Here is a 12,225-nt window from a genome sequence, read left to right on the forward strand (position 1 = left end):
AGAAGAAGAAAACAAAGTAAAAAAAAAAAGAACTAGGAAAAGAAGACATAAAGAAAGAAAGCTAACAAAATATTCAACACATAAGTTTTACTGATTAATATTAATGTACAAATTTGATTATTGATTTAAGATTTGGTAATCATGGCTAACTTGTTTTCTTTTGATATATGTATATGCATAATCAGTGGTTTTCTTTAACTTTTGAATATTTTATACTGATGAATTGGTCTCCTGATACATGTTAGTGATTTGCCCAAGCTTGCAATCTTGCACCATAATTGTTTTTCTATTGAAAACATTTATGCTGAAATTACTGCTTCATTACTGTTTTCTTTTGCTCAGGCTGTTGTTACTAGTCATCTAGTTGTTAGGGGTAGCTACCGCAGTTTGAGCTTGGTTATATATGGTAACACAGCTGAGGACCTGGGCCAGTTTAACATTGAGTTTGGTGACAATGCATTGACTGATCTGGCTGATTCTGAGGAGGGAAAGCTTGAAGACCTTCCAGTTGCATTACATCCTACTAATTTTACTATTGAAGATTCAAGTTCTTTGAATGTATTGTCCATCCCAGTTCCCGCAGCAGATATTTCTGTTGAAGTCAAACTGTTTCTACAGTTGATGTTAAAGATTTTAGAGTTTTCTGAGCTTGGGGATGCTGGACATAAGGTTGTAAGTACTGTAGTATCAGCAATCGCTTCTTACATTTCTAGTGACATATGTGAATCAATCAGTGGGAGATATCAGACACGAAATAGACCTGATAAGTTTGAAGAGTTGCACGGTGTTGTCAATGAGGCAAGAAAAGAACTTCTTGAGGTTTATAAGGTTCTTCAGCAAAAAATAGGGAGTGAATCTTCCGAATATTCAGCAGAGGGCAATGGCCTTGAAATGGGAACTGAAATTTCTGATTCCAAAGTGTTGGTAGATATGTTTAATCATTACTTTCAGTTTAAAAGGCAATCTTTGCTTACGGGAGATCACTTTGTATCTCGGGTGACGTACCATTTTCTTCTCACATTCTAAGACAAAAAGAAATCTTTTCACTCATGTTATTTTTCTTCCGCTCTCCTTGCATACCTTCTTTATTTATTCCTGGAATCTTATTTTTCCATATACTTTACTGCAGAGTGAGCATACCCTGTTAGGATTGAGCATGGCTCATTTGCTATGCTCTGGTAGGGAGAGCTGCTTTCATTTTGTTAATAGTGGGGGAATGGAACAGCTTGCAAAATTTTTCTCTAAGGATGGGCAAAACTCTACTACTATCATGCTCCTGCTTCTTGGTGTTGTGGAGCGGGCCGCTAGGTTTTCAGTTGGATGTGAAGGTTTCTTAGGTTGGTGGCCTCGGGAAGATGAAAATATTCCGTCTGGAACCAGTGAAGGTTATAGCCAATTGTTAAAGTTGATACTGTCCAAACCTCGTCATGATGTTGCTTCTCTTGCGACCTATTTGCTTCATCGCTTACGCTTTTATGAAGTTACTTCAAGATATGAGGTATTGCTTTCTCTGTATGTGCTTGGTCTGGAAACTTCTAGTTTTTGTCTTTTGTTTTTGCGTTCAGAACTTCATTATTATCATGTGGTAATTTGATCTTCGCCAGTCTGCAGTTCTGTCTGTGCTGGAAAACATCAGTACGGCTGGTAGGGTTACAGATGTTACATTGAATATGCTCACCTCTGCTGAAATTTTCCTCAGAAAGCTCCTGGTCAGTTTAATTCAATTGATTGTGGTATTTGTAGCATTCTAAATGAATAGTGCACATGATTTTGTTTTACTTCTTCCTTGCAACTTAGACAGCTTTATTCTTTGAGCAATAATCTGCATCTTGAAATAAAATTCCTTGTTAATATTTATTGACAAGTACCAATACAGAAATTGATAAATTCACGTGGTCCAATTGAAGATCCTTCTCCACTGGCCTGTGCAAGCAGATCAATGATTTTTGGTCAAACAGATGGATTACTATCATATAAAACAACTTCTGCCTTGATCAACTCTTCAAGTTGTTGCTTTGCAGATTGGGATATTGACTCGCATTTATTGGGACTTTTGAAGGTATTCCACTTAACTTTGACGAGAAGCTGCCGAAAGTTTTATGTACTCATGTTTTGCATAGAGTTTTTTTAATTATTTTTTTTAACATCGCTCAATTATTTGTACTCGTGCTCATAATATCTGTATTTACATGTTTTCCTGGATGCAGGAGCGGGGTTTTGTTTCTTTATCAACTGCACTGTTGTCATCATCTGTATTGCGCACAGAAAAGGGACATGTCATGGAAATATTCATGGATGTTACCTCTTCAGTTGAGGCTGTGATACTTTCATTACTTTTTTGCCGTTCAGGTTGGCTATAATTAGTATCAATTTAAAATTCTCATGCATGTATAAGACACACATTGTTGGATCCATTATCACAATGGAAACAAAATATCAAGTAACTTGACTAACTTTCTGCTCCATTGTAGGCTTGATATATCTATTACAGGATCCTGAACTTTCTAGTACTTTAATCCATGCCCTCAGGGGTGGTCATCGTGGCAACAAGGAAGATTGCGTTCCTCTTCGATATGCTTCCGTTTTGATTTCAAAGGGTTTCTTTTGTAGTCCACTGGAGATAGGAATGATAGTGGGGATGCATTTAAAAGTGGTCAGTTGTTCTCTCTCAAACAACTCCGTCTATGTTTTACCTTCTCCCTCCTCATTCTGCTGCTCCCATTCCCCCATCGATGTTTTGATTACTGATTTGTATCTGTGACAATTTTTATAATTGGTCAGGTTAAAGCCATTGATTCTTTGCTTTCTTCAAATCCTCAGTCAGAAGAGTTCTTATGGGTTGTGTGGGAACTCTCTGCTCTGTCAAGGTTGACATTGCCCTTTCCTTGTCTGAATTGAATCTTAAGTATTTTAAACAAGGTCTGATTGAAATATGCGGATGGTTGTAGGTCTGATTGTGGACGGCAGGCTTTGTTGGCTTTGGCAAATTTCCCTGAGGTATGGTTTACTTATCCTCTAACAATCCACAAAATACAGTATCAGGAAGTGTATTGTTTTTTGCACCTTTCTCTGACATGAGAATAGTATACGAAGGAAAAGGTGTAGAAATGCACATGTTTGGCTCCCCTCCCTGTCATCTAAAGGAAGTGTTTTTTGTAATTGTACTTCTACCCAAAGGTTTCTGAAGTTTTTCATAGGTTTCAGTTTTATCTATGATATACCGAATATGTTTATTTGTCCATTAGATCAATGCTAGATTGTAGTTATTGACGTTAGTTGTTAATACTGTTAGTGGCAAGTTCTGTTATATAGGTACCTAGAGTTTTATTGTTTGTGATATTTAGATGTTGTAGCATATGAAATCTTGCTTGTTTTCAGGCACTTTTTTATAGGATGACTGTTTCTTTGGTTTTTTGTAGGCTATTTCTTTGTTGATTGAAGCACTGAGTTCTGTAAAGGAAACTGAATCTGTTGTAAAAAACAGTGGTAAATATCCAATTCACTCAATTGTAGTCTCATTCTTCCTTATGCACATTATTTGCTGATTTTTTCCCCTCCCCTTTTTAGTGATCTGACCTGCTTGTTCTCACTCTGTTGAATTCAGGATCATCGCCAGTAAATCTGACATTAATTCACTCAGCTGCGGAGATTATTGAAGTCATTGTTACAGATTCTACAGCATCATCTTTAGGTTCTTGGATTGGACATGCCATGGAGCTTCATAGGGCTTTGCATTCCTCCTCTCCAGGGTCCAACAGAAAAGATGCTCCCTCACGGCTAGTGGAATGGATAGATGCTGGTGTAGTATACCATAAACATGGGGGTATTGGTCTCCTACGCTATGCTGCTGTATTGGCTTCTGGAGGGGATGCCCAGTTGACTTCAACTAGCATCCTAGTGTCAGATCTAACTGATGTTGAAAATGTTGTTGGAGAGTCTTCCATTGGCTCTGAGATTAATGTTATGGAGAATCTGGGGAAGTTTATATCTGAAAAATCTTTTGATGGTGTTACTCTTCGAGATTCTTCGTTGGCGCAATTGACAACGGCACTCAGGATTTTATCTTCCATTTCTGAGAACCCTGTATGTTACAGTCTATTTTGAATTGTTTCACTGATAATAGTTAATGCTTTCCTAAAGTAGTTTTGACTTGTGCAGACTGTTGCTGCAACTCTCTATGATGAAGGTGCTGTAATAGTTATCTTTGCTATTTTAGTGAACTGCAGATTCATGCTGGAGAGATCCTCAAACAGTTATGGTAAAGTCAATTACAATGCTCAATATTTGAAGTTGCTTATATGATTATGTTAGCATACTTGAGAGACAACCCTCTAAAAGAATTGTGTGCCTTGCTCTTGCTCCATACCCTACTACATTTTCAGTTATTTTTGTTTCTTGTTTCGTTTAATATCTACCTCTTCCTCTTAGTTCTTGCATTCTTAAAAAAATTATATCTGTATCTTTTCTTTCTACTCTTTCCAAAGTTGCTCCATGTAATTTTCCTTTCTTCTGAACAGATTACCTTGTAGATGAGGGTACAGAATGCAATGCTACATCTGATTTACTATTGGAACGTAATCGTGAGCTTAGCATAGTTGATCTTTTGGTTCCTTCTCTGATGCTACTGATCGAACTCCTACAGAAATTACAGGTGTGACTTTTAGATGTCCCATCTCTTCTCTCTATACTAGTTTTTATGTAGTCACTATTCTGTCAGAAACTTGGAGTTATTTATGTTTAAAATGTGAGCATGTTATGTATCCAACTGTTACTGACCAAGAAATTGCCTTAAGAACTTTAATTATTTTCAAGGTTTTACATTGGTTATTGCGTGTTGAACTGTTGATTGGGGATTGCATCTTGAGCATACATGCAGCTTTAGCTTAGTGGGGTCTCTGAGTTTCTTGCTAGGAATATGTACTAAGTACTATGCTCAATTTGTGGGAAGGTATTGAATTGTTTGAGTGAGTTTTTGTTTTATTACTTGCCTTTATGTGTAATTTTCTTTGCCTTGGCTGGGATTATCAAAGGATAAGAATAGGTTGTGGACAATGGTACCTGCAGTTATTGCTGGATATTGAATACCTTCCATTATGCTTCTGGAATTATATGTATCATTTACAACCTTTTGAATTTTGATTTTCAAATGGATGAGACCAAACTTTGATGTTTGTTACAATGCTGATGTAATATATATCAAAATTAGAATGTTGTCTTATATGTGGTGCTTGTCTTTGTATCACATTTGTTTTATTCATTGATTGTTTTTTATGACATTGTGTTTTACCCTCTTAGGTATGATACTTTGATCAAACATTGTTTCGTCCTTGTTTTGTCTGATGGAGTAGCAGTGCCTTGTGTATTGTTAGTTATTAGTCAGTATTCTTGATGGATTTTGTTTGCAATTTTATAGGAAGCAAAGGAGCAGCACCGTAATACAAAACTAATGAATGCTCTTTTACGATTACACAGAGAAATCAGGTATTGTCAGCTTCCTTTCTATTTGCATCTGTTGTGGGGTCATGCTATCTTTAAGTTGATCAAATTCTTCTGGTTGCAGCCCCAAGCTAGCTGCTTGTGCAGCAGACTTGTCATCTCCATATCCTAATTATGCTATTGGTTATGGAGCTGTCTGTCATCTTATTGCGTCTACCCTTGCCTTTTGGCCGGTATATGGATGGAGTCCAGGTCTTTTTCACACCCTTCTCACGAGCGTCCAAGCTAGTTCAGTGTTGACTCTTGGTCCAAAGGAAACATGTAGTTTGCTCTATCTTTTGGTATGTTCATTTCATTCAAAGTGTTTCTTTTCTTTACATGTTCCGTGTAACACTTCTCATTTCAGTGCCCATAAATATTTTATTTTGTTTTATTGTTTTTTTTTTTAATTAATAACAAAGGAAATAGTTTCATTAAGGTATTGAGAGAACAATATAAAAGAGTGGAGGAAAAGAATTCCTCCCAGAACTACAGAAATACAAAAAATACAAGCTTGAATGAACTGCTGCTTTCCAACCGGCTCATCATGTCTGAGAGGGAACTTCAGTGCTCATAGTTAATTATTTGAACTGCAAACAATAACATCATTGAACGTAAAATTTATTTATCTCTTCTTATATGTTTCCTATTGCAAGAGTGATTTATTCCCTGAGGAGAATATGTGGCTTTGGACTAGTGGAATGCCTTTGTTGAGTGCACGAAGAATGTTGTCTGTTGGAACCCTATTTGGGCCCCAGAAGGAGAGACATGTCAACTGGTATCTGGAACCTGCACACCTTGAGAAGCTGGTTTGCCAATTTGGACATCACATTGATGAAATTGCTGAGATTATACAGCATTATGCTGTTTCTGTATGTACTTTCTGCCGATATGGCAATGTTATGAATTTTAATTTTCTTCCATCTTTTATCTGGCGGTGAGATATGATGGTGAGTTTATGTAAGTGCTCGTTTTCTTGTGTCGTTCTGTTTCCTTGACAGGCATTAGTGGTCATTCAAGATCTATTGCGCGTCTTTGTAACTCGCATTGCATGCCAAAATCCAGATTATGCGTCTCGGCTAATACGCCCAGTATTGTCATCAATTAATCACCATATTTCCGAATCATCCTCTCCATCTGATACCGATGCATTTAAGGTAAGGATTCCTTGATGTTTGCCCCCCAGTTTGGTTCATAGTTCATCTAGTTTTTTTATACGATTAGTATGTTTTCTATTTTGATGTTATACTGTCTATTTCTACACTATTTTCAGGTTTTGAGGCTCCTTGATTTTCTTGTCAGTCTATTGGAGCATCCATTTGGCAAGGTCAGTGATTTATTTTACTATATTTTTCTTTGTATTTCCTTCTTATTTTCATCAGGATCATTGTTTTGGTATTGCTAACTATTGGTGATTCAATTTTACATAATATGCATCTGATATCCATTTTTTCTATTTTAGGGCCTATTATTGAGGGAGGGCACCCTTCAGATTATAACCAAAGTATTGGAGAGATGTTTTGTTAGTGTTGATGCCGATATAAGGCAGACTCTGGATAGTAGTTCTGCAAAGTGCAATTTTAATTCGTTTAGTTGTTGTTTCCCAGTATTCAAGTTTATTATGCTTCTTTTTCATTCTGAAGCTCCTCGTCATCACCCACGAAGGCATGACATGTGAGTACTGTATTTTCTTGTTTCTTAAATTCTACTCGTTGTTGGCTGTTAAGTAACAAAGTTTCTGGTTGTTTGGCAGTAAAAGTTGTGGAAAATTGAGCGATGTTGATTGTGCCTTGATATTACGTTACCTTTTGAAGGGCTGTGAGGTGAGACTTTGATCCTTTTGATATATACTTGTAAATATGTTATAATTTCTGTATTGATGATGAGATCCTTGTTCTCTTCATATAAAGAAGTGCTTGACCTTCTGCAGAATTATATAGCTTAAAATGTTGTTTGCTTTTGTTGCTTCGTTGATGCTAAGTTCATTCTGTTGTTTGAAGGTCCTGCCTGTTGGAAAAGAGTTACTGGCTTGTCTTACAGCTTTCAAAGAATTAGCTTCTTGTACTCAAGGTCAAATGGCAATTGGAGCTTCTCTTTCTGGCATCCACTCTCAAGCTCATGAACTTGAATCGCGCAATGATGATAATGTTGTGAATTGTAATGATCATAGTGTTGCAGAATGGAAAAAACGCCCCCCATTACTAAGCTGTTGGATGAAGTTGTTGAGATCAATCAACACAAAGGATGATTTGTCAACTGGTGCTGTTGATGGTGTTTATATGCTATCTCTTGGGTCTCTGCAGTTTTGCATTGAAGGAGACAGGTAAGATTTTTCCCCCCCGTTTCTGATTGCTGCTTCTGATTACTTATACGTTTGTGATCATTTGCAATTAATTTTGTAAAAAACTTCTATGCTTGTATCAATCGAATTCTAAGTTAATGTAACTCAAGAATGTAGCAGTTGAAAATTGAAATAATTAAAGCCTTGTTATTTGACCATTGGTTTCCGTTTTTTTTTTTTGTAAAGAATGTGTCACTGATGGTTTGCAGGAGATAGTGTTTGGTTTGATTGACTAAAGACTAAATTTGGGTTGCAATTGAAATTTTTTGATCAGTTGTGTGTATATGTTGATATCCAAAAGTTTGAATTATTGAAAACATAAATATGTTAAAGGACATTGGGAATCGGCCTATTCTCATATTTGCGGTCTCCTGGTGTTTAGCAAATGATGTAGGTGTTTATTTATTAGATATTCATATCTTGGATGCTTGTTATTTACATTGCTCAAGCCAGAGTCACTGTTTTTGTATGGGATAATATGGAAGAATAAACTTATAGTTACTTTGTTGCTTAGTTTGAATGCGGAGAGAGTTGCCGTGTTGAAGTACCTCTATGGGCTTTCTGATGATATGACAAGATCAGCCGATTTTCCTGAAGAAAATATTAATTACATTCTTGAATTTGGTACTTTGTTAAGTTCGAAGGTTGCTATGGATGACGGTTTAGTTACGCCTCACTTGCAAATTCCACTCTATCAGGTATCAATCTACTATCTATTCACGTAGACCTTCCCATCTCAGTTTTTAACCTGGATTCATTTTTTTAATGGTTGCTGTTCATCTGTGATGTTAAGGTTTCCGAACTGGTTAAGTCATTGTCATCAGTATTGCAAAGATCAGCAAGTTCCATGGTGGTGGATGAACTTGTTTTGCCCCAAAATGATGCTTTAAGTTTTGCAGAGACACGTCAAATGCTAGAGAACAGTGTTGAAATGATTGATGATCATCTATACAATGGAGGACTTGGGGACAAATTCCTCTGGGAATGTCCGGAAACATTACCTGATAGATTAACGCAGACAAACCTTGCAACTAAAAGGAAAATCTCATCCATGGATGGGCCAGTAAGGCGTGCCAGAGGAGAAAGTTTCCAGGCTGATAACTCTTCTCAAAGTACATTTTCACGTGGTGTATCACAGTCTAATGTTCCTTCAGGTCCTACACGTAGGGATGCCTTCCGACAGCGCAAGCCGAATACCAGTAGACCCCCATCTATGCATGTGGATGACTACGTGGCCAGAGAGAGGAATGTTGATGGGGTTACTAATGTAATAGCGGTGCCACGAGCAGGATCAACTGGCGGAAGACCTCCATCAATTCATGTAGATGAATTCATGGCAAGGCAAAGGGAACGCCAAAACCCTTCTGCAGCAGTAGTGGGAGAGGCTGTGGGACATCTGAAAAATGCATCTCCTGTTAAACCTGCAGATGGGGAAAAGTTAAACAAATCCAAGCAATTAAAGACTGATCTTAACGATGATCTTCAAGAGCTTGATATAGTTTTTGAGGTGGAGGAATCCGAGCATGACGACAAATTGCCATTCCCTCAACCTGATGATGACTTACCACAGGCTGCCCCTGTTATTGTTGAGCAGAGTTCTCCTCACTCGATCGTTGAAGAGACAGAAAGCGACGCTGTTGATAGTAGTCAATTTTCTCGTATGGGTACCCCGTTAGGATCTAATGTGGATGAAAATGGCCAAAGTGAATTTTCTTCAAAGATGTCTGTTTCTCGCCCTGATATTTTAGCTCGCGAATCTAGTGTTTCTTCAGACAGGAAGTATGTTGAGCAGTCCGACGACCTAAAGAATGTTGTTCCAGCCAAGTCATCTGGCGGATATGATTCTTCAATGGCACACAGTTCTGGTTTTCCGGGGCCACTTTATAATAATCCATCCATATCACCTCTGCAATTACCAGCCGATTCAAGGATGGCTTCCCAGAATTTCTTCATGAAGAACAGCCCACAACATGGCGGTAATGCTTCAGGTTCTCAAGGACTGTATGATCAGAGGTTTTTGCCTAACCAACCACCTCTACCACCCATGCCACCACCACCAACAATCTCGCCCGTTATATCACATGCTCCAGATTCTGTTCCTGGACAGTCGTCCCCATTTGTTAATTCTCCTGCAGGCACACAGCGTCCAGTGGCATTCCAAGTGAGGAACTTTGCATCCCTTATTTTTGTCTATTTCTGGCATCCGCTTTGGTGTTTTGAATTTCTCTTTCTTTTACCCTTCATGTTTATCATATCATTGTTATGATTCTTTAGGTTCAGACGGATTATTCATCTCCATTCAACAATGGTTCAACTTCAACATCATCAGGACCTTCTGTTCCGATACCAGATATGAAGTATTCTAGGACTTCTGTTTCTTCTCCTGGAGGACCTAATCGACTTGCTCCCCCACTTCCGCCCACACCTCCTCCTTTTGCATCTAGCCCATATAATTTACCATCCGTTAAAACCTCCTCCGCATATGGTCAGACAAGTATTGGTACCGCTGAACTTCCCCAGGCCTCCAATGCACCTTTGGGTGCCAGATCGTCGCCCTATCCACCAAACCCTATGATGCTGCCTTTGGGATTCAATAGGCCAGCTTCTATGCCATTAAACCCTTATGGTAACAGCCCAAGTCATCAACAGAGTGAGAACCAGCCAAGCATCTTGCAAAGCGTCTCTGTTCCTGCAGCTTCCTTTTCATCAATGCATGCTGTTACTCAATTGCAGCCGTTGCAGCCTCCTCAGCTTCCACGCCCTCCACAACCACCTCAGCAACTCCTTAGGCCACCTGTTCAAGCTTTACAGCAGTTGGAGCAAGGGATGCCAATGCCAACCAATGTTCAAATGCATCAATTACAGATGCTGCAGCAGTCTCAGGTTTCGTCGATACAGACTTATTATCAAAACCAGCACCAAGAGTTTCCACATGCACCACAGCAGCAGCATCAGCCAGCTGAATTTACTCAACACCGCGATGCTCAAGCACAGCAGCAGTCAGATCCTGGAATGTCATTACACGAGTATTTCAAATCGCCGGAAGCAATTCAGGTATTTGCTATGCATGGTGTTCTTTCTTACTATTGTTCTTGTTTTCGAGCACACGTCACACACTACTTTCTATTGATGATGCTGATATATAAACTTGATTTATCTTTTTATTCTTACCATCTTACTCTTTTGACTTGGCAGTCTTTGTTGAGTGACCGCGACAAACTTTGCCAACTTTTGGAGCAGCATCCGAAGTTAATGCAGATGTTACAGGTAACAAGATTTAGTCCTTTTTTGGGTATTACCATATTAGAACTATAAGATCCCTAAACCTCGAGTATGTGTTCGCGACACGAGTTGCACTTTTTTTAAAGGTTTGGGGAGAGGGGGTTAAATTGCACATGCCTTATAATGATGGGGACAGAATGCAATTAAACCAAAATTATTTATCAGCATTCAAATTGGTTTCTTTTCTTCTGCAGGAAAGACTGGGCCAGCTGTAGCAGCGTGATGGCAAAGTAGAACTAAAGAAGCATGATTTCTTGCACTATTCTTATCTGTAAATGTTCTTCATTATTGATTACTAATGAGCTTGTGCTGATGTTTGTGCCTCAGCCATTGAAATTTTGTGTTAATATGTACTTTATTAACGTGCCTTTAACTTCTTAGTCAATGCGCCAATGGTCCTTATGTTGATTTGTGGCGCAATCATGGTGCTGTTGTACTTCTATTGTACAGTTGCATTATTAGTTCTTGATATCATTTCCTTACAATGTGTATAGTTATTTCCTTCTCCTTTTACTAAATTATATTCAAGTTTAAGTGCTAATTTTATTGGGAAAATTCGTTAGTTAGATTGGCCATTGTTAATTGAGCTACAAGTTCTCTATGCTAATCTTCATTAGTATATTATTTTTGAAGATCATTAGTATATTAACTCGCTAAAGATTAGTTGATATTTTCTTATGGTGGATTTTTCTTTGCTTTAAAATTTTAATGGCTTAAATATATTGAAGATTTGGAAAGATAATCATTCCATGGAGTGTGTAGCTCAAGTGGTGTGTAATTAATGTGATTTATTGTTAATTTTTAATTATACATTTCACTCAATCTCTTAAATATCTTTGGGAGGAATTATATAATACACAAAGAATAATCACATAAGTCAACAATATTTGATAGCAAATTATATCATCCTTATTCCTTCTTTTTCCTTTTTGGATTTGACTCTGACATATTTACCTGGTTAATGACAACAATTTGCTAAATTCTTGCAATTTTTGTTATGATATAAATTGAGTGAAATAAATGCTTCCTATTGTTATGATATTGTTTTTTCCCCATCCTACATTATATTTTGACAACAATGAAGCAATAATGATGGTTCTTTTGCTTCACTTGTCTAAACAAGTACT

General features: G+C 37.8%; 1 protein-coding gene across 4 annotated transcripts in view; it reads left to right on the forward strand.

Annotated features, from left to right (window-relative positions):
* LOC107626336 overlaps positions 1 to 11,639 on the forward strand; it is a 13,866-nt gene extending 2,227 nt beyond the window's left edge. Inside the window, exons 4-29 of one of the 4 annotated variants that reach the window (XM_021116662.1) lie at positions 343 to 996; positions 1,130 to 1,498; positions 1,605 to 1,709; positions 1,877 to 2,059; positions 2,208 to 2,349; positions 2,472 to 2,653; positions 2,782 to 2,867; positions 2,949 to 2,997; positions 3,420 to 3,486; positions 3,605 to 4,083; positions 4,159 to 4,258; positions 4,518 to 4,651; positions 5,414 to 5,481; positions 5,561 to 5,777; positions 6,132 to 6,347; positions 6,477 to 6,632; positions 6,749 to 6,802; positions 6,938 to 7,149; positions 7,229 to 7,298; positions 7,476 to 7,545; positions 7,654 to 7,798; positions 8,331 to 8,514; positions 8,610 to 9,977; positions 10,091 to 10,870; positions 11,012 to 11,083; positions 11,293 to 11,639. In XM_021116662.1, the coding sequence (XP_020972321.1) occupies positions 343 to 996; positions 1,130 to 1,498; positions 1,605 to 1,709; positions 1,877 to 2,059; positions 2,208 to 2,349; positions 2,472 to 2,653; positions 2,782 to 2,867; positions 2,949 to 2,997; positions 3,420 to 3,486; positions 3,605 to 4,083; positions 4,159 to 4,258; positions 4,518 to 4,651; positions 5,414 to 5,481; positions 5,561 to 5,777; positions 6,132 to 6,347; positions 6,477 to 6,632; positions 6,749 to 6,802; positions 6,938 to 7,149; positions 7,229 to 7,298; positions 7,476 to 7,545; positions 7,654 to 7,798; positions 8,331 to 8,514; positions 8,610 to 9,977; positions 10,091 to 10,870; positions 11,012 to 11,083; positions 11,293 to 11,313 (6,183 nt within the window). In that variant the 3' untranslated portion in view covers positions 11,314 to 11,639. Of the gene's footprint in view, positions 1 to 342; positions 997 to 1,129; positions 1,499 to 1,604; positions 1,710 to 1,876; positions 2,060 to 2,207; positions 2,350 to 2,471; positions 2,654 to 2,781; positions 2,868 to 2,948; positions 2,998 to 3,419; positions 3,487 to 3,604; positions 4,084 to 4,158; positions 4,259 to 4,517; positions 4,652 to 5,413; positions 5,482 to 5,560; positions 5,778 to 6,131; positions 6,348 to 6,476; positions 6,633 to 6,748; positions 6,803 to 6,937; positions 7,150 to 7,228; positions 7,299 to 7,475; positions 7,799 to 8,330; positions 8,515 to 8,609; positions 9,978 to 10,090; positions 10,871 to 11,011; positions 11,084 to 11,292 lie in introns of those variants that run through there. The other 3 variants (XM_016329199.2, XM_021116663.1, XM_021116664.1) reach the window with 3 other exon arrangements.

Source organism: Arachis ipaensis, chromosome B02, assembly GCF_000816755.2.
Source record: "Arachis ipaensis cultivar K30076 chromosome B02, Araip1.1, whole genome shotgun sequence".
NCBI lineage: Eukaryota > Viridiplantae > Streptophyta > Magnoliopsida > Fabales > Fabaceae > Arachis > Arachis ipaensis.